This window comes from Equus caballus, chromosome 9, assembly GCF_041296265.1.
Source record: "Equus caballus isolate H_3958 breed thoroughbred chromosome 9, TB-T2T, whole genome shotgun sequence".
Lineage (NCBI taxonomy): Eukaryota > Metazoa > Chordata > Mammalia > Perissodactyla > Equidae > Equus > Equus caballus.
This window is the reverse complement of record NC_091692.1, coordinates 64,352,278-64,372,500: the sequence shown is the minus strand read 5'-3', so window position 1 is coordinate 64,372,500 and position 20,223 is coordinate 64,352,278. Positions and strand designations below refer to the sequence as shown.

Genomic DNA, 20,223 nt, shown 5'->3' with positions numbered 1-20,223 from the left:
TAGAACATATTTTGTTTATGAAATTTGTTCAAGAAGAAGGGAATCACACATTTCTATAATATTATAGTATAATGTATATATAAATATAAACATTTTCCCAGAATTTATTAAAAAAATAGCTACTTATCTACAATATTAAATCATCAGATAAATTTCAAACCATAAATTAGGCAATATTTTCAACTACAGTACCATAATTTCAAAATGTAGCTGTACCTGATACTTAACATAACAACAATGAAAAAATTTCAAAAATCTCCTTCAAATATTTGACATATTTGGTATATTGGTGATGTCAAAAAGATTTTATTTTCTTCACATTGTTATTGCAGTATATAAAGAAGTTTCAATTATACAATAACCCTTTAAATTTACAGAGAAATTCTTATTATTTAGTAGTTTAAAAACAGAAAATTTATAAGTATTCACTTCTCTGACATCTTCCAGTAAGGATATTCCATCTAACAATTGGTACAGATGTTTCAGCAATTGGAATTATTCAAGAGTTTAAATTGCTATAAAGTTGTTTTCAGGGGTATAAGGAGGCAAGTTATTTCTCTCATTTTATTTATTTCTTTACTTATCTATCTATTTATTGGTAAATAATGATGAATTACACTTCTTTCGTATTACTATACAATAATTCTGAAATTCTTACCTGATACCACACCAATGCCATCATCACAGTCATAGTCAGAGACTTCACTATCACTTATTCTCTTTGACCCTATGAAGCAAACAATAGCAATAATTAAAATTGCCAATTATTAGGGAAAAAAAACCCTGATCAACCTGAAAAACAAATAAAAGGATTTTGAATGAAACACTTGAGAATTAAAAAATAGAGAGAGAAAGGAAGTCATTATGAGCTCACAAACATTTATTTTCACACATATTTCATGATGTGAGGATATTATCCTCCAAATGCATAAGATAAAGTTCCTAAATGGCTTAAAGCTTAAAATAATATTAAATGTTAAATAATATATGTAAGTGATTTGATGCTGACTAATAAAACCTATTGGACAAAAAAAGCTAATCAAAAATAGCAAAGTCAAGTCAGTTTTGGATGCTTTCAGACAAAGGCACTTAAGTGTAGATAAATTTCCAAACACAAACAATATGTTATTTTCAAAAGCATTCATGTGTCTTTTTCTAATAGGCATGACTAATAAATTAAATATACCCAATTCTTTTTTCATCACACTCATGAGAGGAAGCATAATTTAATACATCTTAAACGTCCTTCTACTTACTATTAGTTTACCTGTTTCTTTATTGCTTTGACACGAAAATGAGAAATAAATGACCCACAAACTGACTCATATATCTAAATGATGAACTGTGTTATGTTTTCTAAGAAATAGCCTAAAACAGAGCAGTAATAATTATTACCATTAAAGAGCTCTGTGTGTGTGTTTTCATTACAAAACAAATCTACAACAAAATTTTAAAATGTTAACCATGCTATGGGAAAAATAGCATCAAATTGAATTAAGCAGAGCTTTGATGGCTAAAGTGTGAAGACACTTAATTATGAAATATATCACATATATAAATAAACACATTATAATTTGTTTTTTAATATATCTTTTCTCCTACATATGTCTCAGTACTAGGCACACCCTACACAACAGAATCTTTTATTAAATCATTTTCCCCTTCCTTGGCATCAGAAAACACTTAATGATAAATGAAGTGTTGCTATTTCAAAACTGTCTACTTACACTACACATTATTCATTAAATAGACTAAGTTCAGTTATCAAAAAATAAATGCTTTCCTGTTAGGTTTATAAAACACTGAGCGCTCATGTTGTGAAAGCTGTCTAAAGCAGCAATAGTTAAACGTTCTAAGACTGCTCTCCAACATTGGCAGCTTCCTCTTAGACATACCGTATACATGTTTTTCTTTGTTTGTTTGTCTGTTTTAATGCCTGCCCTCTTGGGAGAGGGAGTCTTTACTGCCAGGAACTGCATTTCTTGTTTTTCTCCTTTTAACGGTTGGGTAGAAGACGCCTATCTGTTTTTACCACGTGGTCCCACTGAAGGAACTCACCTATTTTCCTTCCAAATCCTTTGGTTATAAAACTTTAGACTCAATCAAATTTGAAGCTCTTATAGCCCCAATTGATGTGGCAACTACAATTATCTGACAAAATCCCAACATACTGGGCGCAAAAGGATTTCTAGAATTAGGACATACATTCCAAATGTACTTGGAAGAGAAGATGAATAACACAGACGAAGCTATTAAGGAGATAGCTAAGAATTGCTACCCAGCTTGTAGCACGGTTTCACCTTGTAAATGCTCAAGGACGGGGTAATGATTAGTGTAATGTGCCAGGTACACCACAGAGCATAAAGATTATATGATTTTGGTATTGGTCAAGAATCAGATCTCTTTCTGGTGTAAGATAAGAATGACCCCAGCAAGAAACGAAGTTCATTTTATCAGCCTCTGTGAGTGGTCTTGTGTGAGTGTGTGCTTGGGGTCGGAGGTAGCAGGTATACGTGGTTTGTAAATGTTGCTTCTTTCCAAATCTTATTGATTATTTTCCTGATGAAAGTCTTGATCTATTTTGCTATTAATTCTACAGAGATTAAATATGTTGCAATTATTTTCTAATTGGATCTTGTGTTTTTACATTCTGATGAATTCAAGTATTTAAGTTTCATCATTGAATGTATCAATCTACTCTTTTCAAAGTAGTGCTTTAGTGTGCTGTTTAAGAAATCTTTCCTGAGCTTATGAGCTGAGAGATATAGTCTCTTATATTTTCTTCTGAAAATTTAAAAATTTTGCTTTTAGCATTTAAATCCTCATCCATCTTGAATTGAGTTTATATATGGTATGACATATGGATACAACTTCACTTTTTCCAACACATATCTCAGCATTGTTTATTTAATATTTCCACCTTCCCCTCAATGATCTGTGATGTCATAAATAAATGTATCCTATCCACCAGGATCTGTTTGGTGCTCTATTTATTTTTCCCAATACAGCCTACCTATCCATAAACCAATAACTCGCTATCTTTGTTATCATAATGTTTTATATTGAAAAGCAAATCCATCATATCTTGAATCATTCCCCTTTGCTCTTCCATATAAATTTTAGATTCAGGTTATCAAATTGCACAAAAACATCTTACTGGGATTTTGATTTGAACTGTGGTGAATCAATTTAGGGAGAATTGGCATGTATTATAGCACTGTTTTACTAGCCATGAAATATGACGTTCTCCTCATTTAAATTTCCATGAAATTTTTAACTTTGGCCACTCAAATTTTCCACATTTGTTGGATTTATCCTTTATATCTTATAATTTCCATTGCTATACGAAATATTGTTAAAATTATGTTTTCTAAACTAATTGTTCATATACAGAGATACAATTTTATTGTAAAATAATGTTAACCAACCACCTTGTTACAGTCTCTCTCTTTTTTTACTTCTAATAAACTGATTGTGGTTTAACTGGATTTTTCTATGTAGACATTCTTTCTTCCCAATCTTAACGCTTTTTTCCTTTCTTTTTCTTGTCTTTCTATGCTGATAAGCACAATGCAGGAAAGAAGCAGAGAAACTTTCATTCCTTTTTAAGGTCTGATTTTAAATAGAATTTTTCTAATATTTCCCCATTAAAAATGGTATCTGCTGAACTTACATTTTATCAGGTTGAGGAAGGTCTCTTTTAAATTCAGTGAGGATTTTTGCATTTTCATCTACAAGTGAATCTCGCCTGTTGTTTCCTTTCTTGTACCAACCTTTTAGTTGAGGTTAAAGGTTATACTGGCTCAATAAAAGACTGAGAATTTGTCCTTTTTTATTCCCTGGAAGAATTCATGTAGGATTGTTAAAAAAATCTGTTCTTTGAAATTTTGAGAGAACCCATCAATAAAACTATCATGGTTTGATGTTTCCTTTGTGAGACTATTTTAAATTACGAATCCATTTTTCAGTAGATGTAGAATGACTTCTTGATTCAAAGTGTAATAAGTCATATTTTTCATAGGAATTTGGTCACTTTGTCTAAGTTTGCAAAGCATTAGCTACAATGTTCATAAATTTACCTTATCTATTTATTTTCTGATGTCTCTATTACAGCTCCATTTGAATTCTGTACCTTCTTTTTATTCTGCCAATAAATTTCACAAAAAGTTTATTTTGTGATTCATTTCAAAGGATTAATTTTTGGGTTCCATAATCCCAACAACTAGCAATTTGTTTCTTACTTTACTGATTTCTGCTCTTATTTTTATGCTTGTACTTCAAATTTATTTCACTATTCTTTTCCTAAACTCTTAAATTGGATGAGTACATCATAATTTTCAGCCTTTTAATCTTTACTAACATAAGCATTCCCCCTCTGACTACTTCTTTGCATTACTCAAATATTTATATGTAGTATATTCATTAAAGTTCAGGTCTAGGTATTTTCTTCTTGAGTCTATAAAATACTTACCATACTTCATTAAATCTAAGACACCAGTGACAGAATGATGCATGACAACTGCAGAGAGAATAGATCTTGAAAAAAATGTTCATTAGAGTAGAAGGGTCTATTTTTGAAAATTTTCAAATGTATGGGTATAATTTATTTTTTTTAAAAAAACTGACATAGTAACACTGTAGTTGAAGAAAACAGCCTATATTTGTCAATTCTTTGAAATTTGTCAAAACATGAATTATTGAATAGTATATTAATAATTCTTACAAATGTTTCATGGATAACAGAGGAATATGAATCCATTAATTATTAGATGCAGAGTTCTTTATTTGACCATGAGATTAAACTTGTTAATTGTGTGATTTGGTTCTTTTTTTATCTTCCCTAAACTTTTGTTTGCTTGATGTTATCAATGACTGAGAATTATTTTGGAATCTCCTACAATGGTGGCAAATTTGTTAATTTGTCTCTCTAGTTTTACTTTATGTAAAAGTAAGTTGTTTCACTTACACATGGCAAGTTTAAAATTATTTCAATAGATGTAGAAAAATTATTTGAAAATGTCTAACCTCCATTCACGATAAAATGTCTCAGCAACTAGTAAGAAGGAAACTTCCTCAAACTGATAAAGGGCATCTAGTAAAAAACCTATAGCTAATATCACACTTAATTATGAAATACAGAAAGCATTCCCCCTAAGACAAAGAATAAGCCAAGGATGTCCACTCCAACTCCTTCTTTTCAACACTGTAAACACTGCGTGACAGTAAATTACAGCAACAAAAATATATGAACGGAATATGATTGGGAAGCAAGTAGTAACATTGATGTGGATTAAGGCTGCCCCAGCTAGAGAAGCCCAAGGTGACCTGGCCTACATGCCAAACTATATGACCCAGTGGACTTTTTTTTATGGTATGAATTAGGACTGCCCCAGGGAGAGAAGCCCGGGGCATCCTCACCTACATGCCCATCTATATGGCCAGATTCATATCTAAAGTTATATGACCGCACAATAACCAGACTCCACCTGCACTGAAATCATTTAATGACTTTTTACATCATCTTTTCTTTTTTTCCAGTAAAAATAAGACACGTACCCATGCCTTATAAAATTAGCCCTAACCCTCAACTCAGGGCAGCAGCAGGAGCTCTGCCTGCCTATGGGTCCTGTCCCCATGCCAGCGGGGGCAGCAGCACCAGCTCTGCCTGCCCATGGGTCCTGTCCCCATGCCAGTGGGGACAGCAGAAGCGGCAGCAGCAGGAGCTCTGACTGCCCGTGGGTCTTGTCCCCACGCACCAGCTCTGCCTGCCCATGGGTCCTGTCCCCGTGCCAGCGGGGGCAGCAGAAGCGGCAGCAGCAGGAGCTCTGACTGCCCATGGGTCCTGTCCCCATGCTATTCCACACTATTCTCTAAATAAAAGAGCACTACTGCCAGATCTTGAGAGTCTAAGAAATCTTTCTTTTGACTCCTCGGCTCACCGACCCCGCATCAACATGATCATGTAAATTAAAAATCCTGAGAAAGCTATAAAAAAGTTAAGAATAACAATTTAGGAAGATTGAAGGATACATAGTCAATATACAAAAATGAATTATATTTCTTAAACAACAGCAATAAATATTTGGAAAATTAATTTCAAAACCACTATCATTTATAAGAATATCCAAACACATGAAATACTTAGGAATACATTTAACAAAAAATGTGCAAAACATATTCACCGAAACCCACAAAACACTGCTGTATTAGTTTCTGAGGGCTGCCTGTAACAAAGTACCAAAAATTGGGTAGCTTAAAACAACAGAAATTTACTGTCTCACAGTTCTGGAAGGAAAAAGTTCAAATCATTGGGTCGGCAGTGCCGTGCTCCCTCTGATGGTGCCAGGAAAGAATCTTTCCTTGTCTCTTAGAGCTTTTGATGTTTGCTAGCAATCCTTGGTGTTTTTTTCACGTGTAGATGCATCACTCCAGTCACACGGCCATCTTCTCCTGAATGTCTTCATATTGTCTTCCCTCTGTGCATGTCTATCTCTGTGTCCAAATTTCCTGTTTATAAGGACACTATTCATATTGGATTAGGGCCTCCCCTAATAACCTCAAAAATGAAAACTTGATTTCCTCTATGAAGACTATTTCCAAATAAGGTCACATCCTGAGGTATGGGGGGATAGGACTTCAACATATAATTTTGAGGGAACAAAGTTCAACTCATAACAACCAATAACAAATTAAAGAAAATTTAAATAAATGGAGAGACTTTCATGCAAAGCTGGAAGCCAGAAGTTACTGAAATAACATTGTTAGAGTGTTGAGAAAAAATAAAAGTAATTCTAGAATTTTAAATATAGCTAAACTTTCCATTAGGAATGAAGAAATACAGATATATTCAGAAAAACAAAGTCTGTTTCCAGTTCTTTATTGAAAGAACTTCTAAAAAATGTGCACTTCAAAAATCTAGAGAAATTTATCCCAGAAGGAAGGGATGACATGAAAAAAGAAGAAAAAGAAGAGAAAGTAGTAAAAATTAGGTAAATCTAAACAAACTCTGTATGAACAAAATGACAATAATTATAATATCTACTAACCATTTATTTAGGTATTCTTTAATGTTTCTTAATAAACCTTCATAATTTTTACCTATAGCAGTTTGACAAAACTTTTGCTAGATTTATTCCTAGGTATTTGATATTCTGTTGCTATTGTAAATTATGCCTGTTTGTTACTGGTCTATAGAAATGCAATTGACATTTACATATTAATCTTATATCCAGACATCTATATTTATCTGTAGATTCCTTTCACATTTTGAGGTAAACAATAATGTCATCTGAAATAATGATAGTTTTATTTCTTCCTTTGCATCCCTAATGTTTCTAAATTCTTCTTGTCTTATTACTCTAAGATCTTTTACATTCTCCTGTTCTTGTTTTAAAGAAATGATTCTATTATTGGCCATTTAAAGATGAGATTTTCTGTATGATTTTCAGAGACATTCTATAAGAGTGAGGAGTTCTTTTCTAATTCATAATTTTCTAACAGATATCATTATGAATTTATGTTTAATTCTATCAAATTGATGTTTCCTTTGTGAGACTATTTTAAATTAAGAATCCATTTTTTGTTATTGAAAAATGAACATAGTTTTTCTCCTTTAATCTGTAAACGCTTTAAATCACATTTATAGATTTTTATAAAGCTGTTGGATTTCATTTGCTATTTTATATAGCTTTTTTTGTCACTTAGGAGTGAAATGAACCTATAAATCTCCTTTTTGGAATAGCTTTGTAGACTTTTGGTTTAAAACATATGTTTTCCTTGTAAATGAGCTTGGAAATCTTCCTTCTATGTATATTATACAAGAGTTTTATTAACCTGAGATAATTTGTCAAGATTTAGTACAAATTACCTATAAAAAAAGTCTAGGTCTAGCGTTTTCTCTAAAAAAAAGTTTTATTTCAACTTTAAACATATTGATAATACTTGTAGTTATAGGACTATTCAAGCATTTTATTTCTTAGTGAGTCAATTTTCTTAAATATTATTTTCCTAAGAATTTGTCCATATTATGAATATTTTCAAAGTTGCTGATATATAATTGCAGATGGAGTTCCACTAACTGAATTAAACTTACAGTAGTCCCCCCTTATCCACTGTTTTGCTTTCTGCTGTTTCAGTTACCCATGGTAAATCACGTGGTCCAAAAATATTAAATGGAAAAATTCCAGAAATAAAAAATTCATGTTTTAAATTGTGCATCATTCTGAGTAGCGTGATGAAATCTTGCACCATCCTAATCTGTCCCTCCTGGAAGTGGATCATCCCTTTGTCTAGGTATCCATGCCGTATACGCTACCTGCCCATTAATCACTTAGCAGCTGTCTCCATTATCAGACCCACTGGAATGGCATCATGCTTGAGCTCCAGGAACCCTTATTTTACTTAATAATGGCCCCAAAGCACAAGAGTAGTGATGTTGGCAATTCAGATATGCCAAAGAGAAGCCATAAAGTGCTTCCTTTAAGTAAAAAGGTAAAAGTTCTCCACTTAATAAGAAAAGAAAAAAATTGTATGCAGAGGTTGCTAAGATCTACAGTAACATTTATTAAAGCATATTGTTATAATTGTCCTATTTTATTATTAGTTGTTGTCATTAATCTCTTCCTGTGAGTAATTTGTAAACTAAACTTTATCATAGGTATATATGTATAGGAAAAACATAGTATATATAAGGGTTTGGTATTATCTGAGGTTTCATGTATCCACAGGGAGTCTTGGAACATAGCCCCCGCAGATGAGGGGGCTACAGTATTTTAATAACTACTTTACCTTATCTCCTCTTTTACACTCATATTATTTATCTGTGCCTAATCTGTTTTTGATCATGTCAGAGTTTTCAGAATTTTGTCTATTTATTTTTTTCTCTTATTTTTCTCTTTTGTTAGTTTTCAATTTCATTTTAGTTTGCATTTCTTAGAGTTGTATATAAATGGAATCATACAGTATGCATTTCTTTTGTTTGTCTTCCTTCACTCGGTATAATTATTCTCAGATTCATCCATGTTGTAGTGTATATCAATAGATCATTCTTTTATATTGCTGAATAATATTCTATTTTATGACTGTACCACAGTTTGTTTATCCATTACCCAGTTGAGGGGCATTTGGATTGTTTGATTATTCAAATCAAGTTACAATGAACATTCACATACAAGTTGTATGGACATATGCTTTCACTTCTCTTTGGTAAATACCTCTAAGTGGAATGGCTGGATTATATGGCAGATACGTGTTTAACTTTTTAAGAAAAACTGCCAAAGTGGTTTCCAAAGAGGCTATAACATTTTACACTCCCACCAGCAGTGTATGAGAGATTTAGTCACCTCCCATCTTTCCCAGTACTTGGCACGGACAGTCTTCTTCATTTCAGCCATCCTAGTAAGTATCTAATGGTATCTCATTTACACCTTCCTAAAAACTAATATTGAACATCTTTTTATGTGTCTATTTTCCACCCTTATGTCTTTTTTAATGGTCTTTCAAATCTTACATCCATTTTTTATTAGTTATCCGTTTTCTGATTCATGAGTTTTGACAGTTGTCTATATTTTGGATACAAATCCTTTATCACATATGTGATTTGCAAATATTTCTTGTAGTCTGTGGCTTGGCTTTTCATTATCTTAACAGTATCCTTAAAAAAAAAAATTGTTATTTTGAGGAAGTCCAATGTATCTATTTGTTATTTAATAGAACATGACTTTGGTGCCTATCTAAGAAATCTTTGCCTAACCAAAGGTGACAAAATTTTCTCCTAGGGGGTTCATAATTTTAGGGTTTACATTAATCCATTTTAGTTAAGTTTTGTATATTGTGTGAATAAAGTTTTATTTTTTTGGTTTTTTGCATATGGATATTCACAAGCTTTAAGACCATTTGCTGAAAAGACTATCCTTTCATCGCTGAATTGCCTCTGCACCTTCGTTGAAGATCAGTTATCCATATATGCGCGGGTCTATATCTGTATCTATTGATGCATTTGTCTGTTTTTATCACAATGTCTTGATTACTGCAACTTTCTAATAAGTTTTGAATCAAGTAGTATAAGGCTTCCAACTTTGATCTTCTTTCATCAAAGTTGTTTTTAGCAATTCTAGGTACTTAGCATTTTCAAATAAATTTTAGAGTCAGTTTGTCAATTTACCCAAAAACCGTGTTGGGATTTTTAATTGAATTGAGCCTACAGATCACTTTGGGGGAAACTGACATAACAATATTGGCTTTTCTGATGCATGAACACAGTATATCTCTTCATTTATTTAGCTCTTTTTAATTTTATCTTAACAGTATTTTATAGTTTTTAGTTTAGAGGTCTTTTACAACATTTGTCAAATTTATGGCTATTTCATATTTTTGACACTATTTTAAATGGCACTGTGTTTTTAAATTTCAATTTTGCAAATGTTCATTGCAGGTATAAAGAAATATAGTTGATATTGTGTCTTGACCTTGTATCCAGCATTCTTAATAAACTCACTTAATTATAATAGCTTTTGTAGATTCCATCTGACAGATGAACATGTTGTATGCAAATAAAGACCATTTTACTTCTGCCATTTCAGTCTGGATGCATTTGCTTTCTTTTTCTTGCCTCACATACCCGCTAGAACCCCCAATACAATTTTGAACAGAAGTGGGGAGAGCAGGCAACCTTTTCTTGTTCTGATCTTAGGAGAAAAGGTTTCAGTCTTTTACCACTAATTATGATTTAGTTGTAGGTTTTGATAGACACCCTATATCTATGTTTTTGAGAAAGTTCCTTCTATTCTACTTTGCTTAAAGTTTTTTTTTTATAGAAGGAGATGTTGGATTTTTCATAATGAGTTTTGAAATCAAGTAGTGTAAGGCTTCCAACTTTAACCTTCTTTCATTAAAATTGTTTTAAGCAATTCTAGGTACTTTGCATTTTCAAATAAATTTTAGAGTCAGTTTGTCAATTTACACAAAAAAGTCTTCTGGGATTTTTGAATTGAACTGAGTCTACAGACTCAATTTTTGAGTGAGCCTCAAAGCACCATAGTTGAATCTTTGCTCTTTTCCTTTTAAATCCGGTCTGACAATCTCTCTATAAACTTTTCTCCATGTAATTGAAGCTCTATTATTGCATGATCACATGTTTAGGATTCACATGTTCTCTTGATCAATTTACCCCTTTATTATTAGAAAATGACCTCCTTTCTCCCTGGTAATATTCTTTGCTCTAAAATCTAATTTGTCTGATATTAATATAGGTACTCCACATTTCTTTTAATTAGTGTTAGTGTGGTATATCTTTTTCCATTAAACCTCTTTGTGTTTTTATACTAAAAATGGGTTTCTTGTAGGCAGTATATAGTAGGTTTTGTCTTGTTAAAAAAAAATCCACTGACAATCTTTGCCTTTTAACTGGGGCATTTTGACTATTTACATTTAATGTGATCATTGATTTGGTTGGTTTACATCTATCAAATTGCTATTTATTTTCTATTTGTCCCCTCTGTTCTTCATTCCATTTTTCTTCTTTTTCTGTATTCTTTTGAATGAAATGGATACTTTTATGGTTCCATTTTATCTTTTCTGTTGGCTTATTAGCTATAATGCTCTGATTTGTGGTTTTAGGGCTTAAAGTATACATAGTTCATTTAATATAATCTCCTTTCAAGTGATATCATACTACTTATCAAATAGTATAGTATAAAAAACACTATAAGCATAGATTTCGATTTTTCCTCTCCTACCCTTTGTGTTGCTGTTGTCATATACTTTCCTTTTATATATGTTGCATACCTTATACTACCATCGCTAATGTTTTAACAGCCAATTATATTTAAAGGTATTTAAACAATAAGAAAAAATCATACATTTACCCATGCAGTTACCATTTCTGGTGTTCCTCCTTCCTTTATCTACCTCCATATTCTACTTTTCCATTTGGTATCATTATTCTTCTGCCCGAGGGACTTCCTTTAACATTGGTTGTAGTGCATGTCTTCTAGTGGTGAGTTCTTTTAGCAGTTGTATGTTTGAAAAAGTCTTTATTTTTCCTTCATTTTAGAAAGAAATAGGAATGGGCATGGAATTCTAAACCGACATTTTTTTCTTTGAGTATGTACAACTGTTTCCAATGAAAAATCTGCAGTCATCTTTATCTTTATTCTTCAGTTACATATTCTGTTTTCTCTGGATGTTTTAAGATTTTCCACTTATTATTAGTTTTAAAGAATTTAATTATGACGTGCCTTGGTATGTTCTTATTTATGTTTCTTGTGCTTGGAGCTCATTGAGCTTGCGGGATATATGGGTTTATAGTTTTTATCAAAATTGGACAATTTTCAGCATTATTTCTTCAAATATTTTTATCCTTCCTCCTCTCTTCTCCTGTAGAGACTTGAATTACCTGTGCATTAGGCAGCTTCGCATTGTCCATAGGTCACAGATACTCTTATTTTTTTTTAATTCTCTTTCATATTTATGTTTCATTTTGGATAATTTATATTGCTGTATCTTCAAGTTCACTTACGTTTTTCTCTGCAATGTTTATTGTTGTTAATTCCATTTGGGATATTTTTATTTCAGACAATGCCGTTTTCATTTCCAGATGTTTGATTTGGATCCATTTATATCTTCCATGTCTCTATTTAACATTTTTAAAGTACAGAATATACTTCTATAATTGCTTAATATCCTATCTACTAATTATAACATCCGTACCTGTTCTTGTTTAGCTTTGATTGATTTATATACTTTTCATGGGTCATTTTTTTCTTTTTTGCATGGCTGCCAATTTTTTACTAGATGCCAGCCATTGTGAATTTTACACTGTTGTGTATTGGACATTTTTTTTATTCGTTTAAGTATTCTTGAGCTTTCTTCTGCATATAGAAACATTTTGATTAGTTCAGTTCTTGCTTTTAAGATTTGTGTATGTGATACAGTGTTCAGTCTAGGGCTAACTATTCTCCACACCACTGAGGCCAGACACTTCTGTGTACTCAACACACTGTCCCACGAAATTTGATGTTCTCCACTCTCACTGAAAAAAACAGACACTATTCTCAGGCACTGCTACTTCTAATCTTTTTGGGTGGTTCTTTCCCCAGCCTTGGGTAGATTCCTCCATTCATACACTGATCAATACTCAGCTGAACATTTGAAAGGGACCCTCTGCAGATCTTTGCAGTTCTCTCTCTGTATAGTTCTTTCCTTTCCAGTAGTCCGTTCTGTGAACTCTAGATGCTTTGCTCTCGCTGTACTCTCAGCTCCATCTCCTTAGTTCAGGGAGTCCATAGGCTCCATCTGGGTTCTTTCCCTCTATGCTGTGTGTAGGAAACTCTCTTAAAGTGGTAGACTAGAGAAACTTTAGGGTTCAGTTCATTTATTTCCCTTCTCTTAGTAATTACTATCCTTAGTTGCCTGATACCCAGTGTTATTTGGCCATTTTTATTGTTGTTTGAGGTGGGAAGGTAAGTCCAGTGCCTCCTACTCCATCTTGCTGTAAGGGGTAGCCTTCCTAAGGAAACCTGAAAATTTAGTGTGCCATTCCTCAGACATTTTATAACTACTTTCTAATCTTATTCAAGAAAACTATTTTTAAAAATATAAAAGTTAATTACATATATATTTAAATATACTTAATATATTTATTATTTTAAAATATCTTTCAATTAAAATTGTTAAAACTGAGAGAAATCCCAGTGACCAGTTAAAAAATTTAACATCAATTTAAAATATCTTGACATATACTCAGTGCATGTGTGAATTTAAAAGTCATAATACATTGAAGTAATAAAACTAAATCTATTCCATTTTCCTTGAAAGATATAACAAAATGGCTAAAACATTTGTTGTAGTTTTAATTCAACATACTTAGAATTTTTAACACTACTCCTTCATAAGTCAAAAACATTGAAAATTGTATCCATATAAATTCAAATTTTCTGAAACAGTGAACATAATAATACGGTATATACTAAAACATGTGTCTTTGATGAAATAGTACTACACTAAAGGAGATAATACTAGACACACCTAAATCATGAATCACTGTATTTCAACAAATGTTTTTAATATCAAAATAACAAAGATGTAACATGGACATACTGGAAAAGTACTATCACCAGAAAAGGGAAGCTACTGACATTTTGTTTAGGAATTTAACATATGCACAATAGCCAGACAAAGCACAAAAACAACAAAACCAATTAAACTGTGCATATGGATACATGCATTAAACATTGCACATGCTAAAATTTACCTGAATTATATGAACATAAGGCTTTATCTGGAAAAAGAATGTTAAAATGATGTCAAAAACACATTTAAAAATCTTTACATGTAATATGGATATTGAAATCTAATTTCTGCTTTACAGTATAGACTGCAGATTAACATTTTTAAGTAAAAAAAGCCATACTAATTCAGAATAAAATAAGAAACAAAGCTCCATCATATCAGAATTAGTAAACAATTCAAATTATAAATTATGTTAGCAGAAACTCTGATTAAATGAAATAATTATAGGCTAAGAGCAAGCACAAATTAGTAAGACAAAATACATAAAATAAAAAATTAATGATAGACCTGCCCTGCATACAAATGGTTATAAATTCCGTTTGATAATACATGGTTATATAACATACCATGACACGTAAGAGGTAATTGTTACCCAAAGAAACTTAGCAGGCAAGAAGAAACTAATGAACCTAAACTGAAGGGATCTTAGAAAAACATTATTAATTTTGGAATTCCTGATTCTGGAAAAAGTATACTTTAAAATTTATTTCCTTTTGGAAGAGGAGAACTTTGAAAATTTATAGGGAACAAGTTATTTTTGACATTCTCTCTTGATAAAAAAAAATATATATATATATATAATTTATCAAAGTAAGTTAGCAGGAAACCAATTAGCTAAGTTTTTCTATGTATGAATATTTACAAAGTCTTAAGAGGTAGCAAAATATTAATAAGTTGTTTTTACTTTGAAAGATGAGCAAATAAATTATCATCTGAATATACATTAGACATGTAAAGGAATCTATGAACTACCATGCCACAAAAAATTCCAGAATAGTGAAAAGATGCCATAGACATGGAAAAATGTAAATATTTGTCCTGACACATCTACGTTGTTAGCCAAGGATAATAAATCACAGAATTTAGCCAAAGATAATAAATCACATCATTAGTTTCTAATGTTCAATTAAAAGATTTAAAATTTGAATGATACAATTCTGAACTTTATCTAACAAATAGAGAAGTAGTACGCTTGGCATTATCTTACATGACTGATCTGTCCCATTAGTGATCTACACAGTGGTGGACTCATAAAAATTCATTATATATTTTAAAAATCTATTGATACTCTTCTCTGAGTTTCCTTCTATTGCTTTCATATAGAGCTTGGTTAAATACTCACTTAAGTTTTTCTAATCCTTTAATATTTTAACTTTTTACATTTAAATTTCATTAAATCTGAAACTAATTTTGGTATATGATATAAGACAGTGGGTTGCTGCTAAAGGTTTAACAATTATCTCTCTGGGGGGGAAAAGCCTTGATATATAACATTTGCCAATTTCCGTAATGTAAATATTCCCATATAGCCACTTCAAACTATGAATATCACTGAATCTGAAAGGAAGAGATGTACACAACTGGCTCTAGCTCCAGCATACCACTGGATAAAAATTATTAACCATACCAAAATTAAAATATAATAGGAAGTAATGATCCTAGTGAAAGATACAAACATAAACTGAAAGTAAAAAGACTGATGATGCTTCAAAACGTCAAAAACTCTAATTATGTTACAAGGTAAAAGAAAACTCTGAGAGTAACAATAATGAAGAATCTCATTATCCAAAAAATAAAAACAATGAAAATAACAAAAGAAGAGATAAACATAGTTACAACAATCTTTCTAAACTAGAAAAAAAAGCAGATGAAAGTAATATAAAGAAAAATTTGTACAATCAATAGAGCACACATGTAAATAATTGATACTACAAAATTGTCATATGAAGAGGTGATCACAAAGTATCCAGCAAAAAATTGTAGGAAAAAGTATAATAGAGGTGTGTTACACAGTTAATAAAAATATCATGTTACTTTAAAAAAGATTTGTTATAGTGTATATAATTTAAAATTGTAATATCAATGAATTGTTATACAAATATTTCCTTAAGTGAACATAATTGTAAATCTAAGTAAATATCTATATTGAAACAGTATTTTACATGCTGAAACAATTAACATCTTTAGTAGTTTTAAAATTCTTTGTAGACATCTTTGTATCATGTTAAATACTTTTTATTAAAACACTTAGGATGATGATATTGATATCGATTTATCACATGTGCAAATTCGTGCTAATATAACATATCCAAACTCTAGAATTTAGAATGGATATATATTTAATAAAGGAAATATTTCTGTTGTGTTCTTCCTACTTTATGTCATTCTACTTTTTATGTTCTTTCACGGTATCTTGGAATCATGAAGCTTCATTCTTGGGTTCAGCTTCAGTAAAACTGAGTATATGCCCCATATTGATATTATAATACATACAATGCCTTTCTTTTTTAAGTACAGCAGGATAAAAGTATAATTTCATGCTTTTTTTACATTGACAATTATCTGAACATTATAGTTTAACGACAGGTTTAAATAACCTAAGTTTACTACGTTCATTTCCATTCGAAAACTATTATTTGAAGATTTTCTGTAAAGACAATGTTGTTAAGCAGACCCCCAAATGGTTTTCTGAAAGTCATTTATCTCGTTATATCAATTTTATAGTCAGGGTAGTCCTGTGTGGTGTTCCTTTTTTATTTTTATTTTTTTGCTGGGGAAGATTCACCCTGGGCTAATATCTCTGCCAATCTTCCTCTATTTTTTAGTATGTGTGCCACCAGCACAGCATGGCTGCTAACAGAGTGGTGTAGGTCTGTACCTGGGAACCAAATCCAGGCCACCAAAGTGGAATGTGCTGAACTTAACCACTAGGCCACCAGGGCTGGCTCTGATTTTCCTTTTTACCACATTTGTCTAGTAAATATACCCTTAGGAAAAGAACATAAAAGTGAAATAATCAGTACTACCACCAAGAAGTATAAGGTTTAAATAAGCAGGGCAGGTTTTCACTGCCAGAATTTAGAATAAGACATTTTAATGAGTTTAAGATTAATAGTCAAAGAAGTACACTACTTCTTAAAACTGTGAGAATGGCATCACTATAATCAATATAGAACAAAAGACACCAAACTTTTCAAACTTTTTCTCCACAGATATTGTAAAGTACTTAATATTTTAAAGTGAGATGAGAGTGAATATGGGTGTTTTCTGTCAAGGATATAGTTCCTTTGTCTTTTTAAAATTAAAATTTCTATTCATTACTGAAAATTCATAATTTATAAAAACAGCTTTGAAATGAGAAAAAAGGTGTCAAAATGTTTCAAGCTATTGATTAAAGCTTAAATTATTATTACAGAGATTTTATTAATAATTATTGAAAATATATCCCAGATATATATAATAATTTAATATGTAATGTGTATATTATATATATTTATATATTTTTAAAACAATGTACGTATTTTGGTCCAAACTGTGATGTCGAAAATCACTGAAAGGGATTTTTATGGGGGGAGGTGGGGAATAATTTACATATTGTGGCATTTGCCCATTGGAGACGATTATGGTCATGGCCTAACAAGAACATGTAATCTAAATGAAAGCAAGCCATTTCCCCCCTGATTTTTCCACTGCACTTTGCTGCCCTCCATAACACTTACTACATTTAACTTCTTCAATTCCAAAATACATGAGGCTTCATTTATAAGCAAGGTATGCATTCGTTTACAGGGTATAATGAAGGGAAACGCCTCCCCTCAAAACCTTTTTTTTTCAGGCTGCAGCACGTCAAGGAGAGACAATAAATCATGTTAAGATGTTATTGTGCTATTTCTTTCAGACTTCAATCCTCAAACTCTATTTAAAATGATAAATTTCCTAACCTAGCACTCAATGTTTCTGCAACATCTCATCATTCTATTCAGATTTTACGTCTTTATCTTCTCAAACTTAGTATTTACCTTTTTACCTCCATTTATTGAAATCTTACTTATTCTTCTCAGGCCTAGCTAAAACACTTATCATAGCTTGTACTATTGTCTCATACTTCTAAATTACTACAGCACTCTACATATGCTTACAATTTTAATTTTTATAACTCTCCTTCCTATATATGATTTAAAAAATTATACAAAGTCAAAGATTAAGTATGGCATGTTCATGTACTGGGATATTAATTGTGTTTTATTATCCTTACATTTTTCCCTTCCACACTTTAAAGAGGTAGCAAGACTTTTGTGTTTCTTTGAATTAGGAAGATTTACATTTTAGGATTAAAAGCAAAGTGAGATGTAGACATGTTACTTCCCATACTCTCGGCTTATTAACGAGATTATGATAGAGGAGAGAAAGAGAGAAGAGTGTAGAGGGTGCAGAATGAGGAGGCAAGCACTGCTAACAGTCAAGATTCCTCAGAATTACTAAGAAGACAGTGGCTAGAGAGCCTTGTGAATAATAAGGACCCAGGCTGTAGGATCTCTCCAGAGTCCAGTGATATTTTAGGATTCCATGCTAGTAGTTCCACGATACAGCTAAGAAAGATGGATGCTAAGCAGCAGAGCAACTAGCATTAGTAAAAAACATCTATGTATAGACTTGGACACAAGTAACCACTACACACTGGGACATGTCAGTGGAACTCAATAAGGATTAAAAATTAATGGGTCTTTCCTGAATGTTGTCCATCATTAGGGCTTTCTAGAATCTCTGTTGGGAGGTGGGAATAGGTAAGGAGAAGGACATTTGACTGGGAACAAATGTACCTAACTAAGAGTCACATTAAATATAATTTTGGGGGGAAGAAAAGGTATTTCATATGCAAGTTTGTAAATAAGAGTTTGACTTGTTACCGAAGTATAATGTATCTTTGGCTCAATCACAGTATCAGCACCATAAACATAGCAGGTAACTAAATATTTGTTGATGTAATTAAAATACGTGGATTTCAAACTAAAGAAAAAAAGACCAATCAAAAATAAATAATACTCTGTAAAATATTAAGCAAAATTAATAAGAAATTACATTAAATCTAAATGTATGAGTTATCCTAATAAAAGATAAATATTGTCAGAATGGATTTAGGAAGATCAACTTTACATTGTTTTCAATAGACAAACTTTAAACATAAGGACACAGAGAGGTAGAAAGTAAAAGGATTGGGAGAGATATACCATACAAAAAACATTAACCAAAAAAAGCTGAAGCAGCAATAGTAACATCAAAGTAGGTATAAAGAAAAAGCATTCCTGGATATAAAAAGAGACATTATGTAATGATAAAGTTATCAGTCTACTAGGAAAAATATAACAATTCTAGATCTGTAACATAACTTCAAAATACATATGATATATAATACATGAAGTATGATGTCCACAATCATACATGGAGATTTTAACATACCTCTCTCAACAAATGATACAATAATCAGACAAAGGATCAGCAAAAACAAAACTGAGCCACAAAATTAATAAACCTGCTGAACTTGACATACGTAGAACATGTACCAACCTATGACAAAATAAACATTCTTTTCAAGAACATTTACCAAAATTGATTACATGCATCACCATAAAGCAAATGATTAATTTTAAAGATTCCAAATTATTCAGAGTATACACTCTTATAAGAGAGGAATAATGCTAGACGTCAATATAAAAAAAAATCCTAGAAAATCCCTAGAGTTTGGAAATTTAACACAATACTCCTAAATAATCCACAGGTAAAGGAAAGCATTACATTAAAAATTATGTAAGTATCCTTCTGAAGAAATGAGAAGAAACAAATAAACTAAAGTAAAAAAAGAGAAATAAGAAAAAGAAAAATAGAAAAGAAAAACAAACATACAACCTAGAAAATAAACAAAACAAAAATGGTGTTTTTTGGAAAAGACTTTTAAAATTGATAGATCATTAGAAAGTCTGAGAAAAAAAAGGAAAAGGAACAAATTACCAATATGAAGGAAAAGAGGATGTCACTACACATCCAACAGACATTAACAGATAATAAAATGCTACTAGGAACAATTTTATGCAAATATATTTTTTAGAAGTTAGGAGAAATGTTCAAATTCCGAGAAAATTCCAACTTAAAGTTGAC

The 20,223-nt window shown here is 31.4% G+C and overlaps 1 protein-coding gene across 49 annotated transcripts in view; it reads right to left on the bottom strand.

Moving 5' to 3' along the window:
• RIMS2 (regulating synaptic membrane exocytosis 2) overlaps positions 1-20,223 on the bottom strand; it is a 572,519-nt gene that overhangs the window by 226,959 nt on the left and 325,337 nt on the right. For all 49 annotated transcript variants that reach the window (XM_070221631.1, XM_070221642.1, XM_070221652.1 and 46 more), the window contains one exon: positions 659-727. In XM_070221631.1, coding sequence (XP_070077732.1) covers positions 659-727 — 69 coding nt within the window. The remainder of the gene's footprint in view (positions 1-658; positions 728-20,223) is intronic.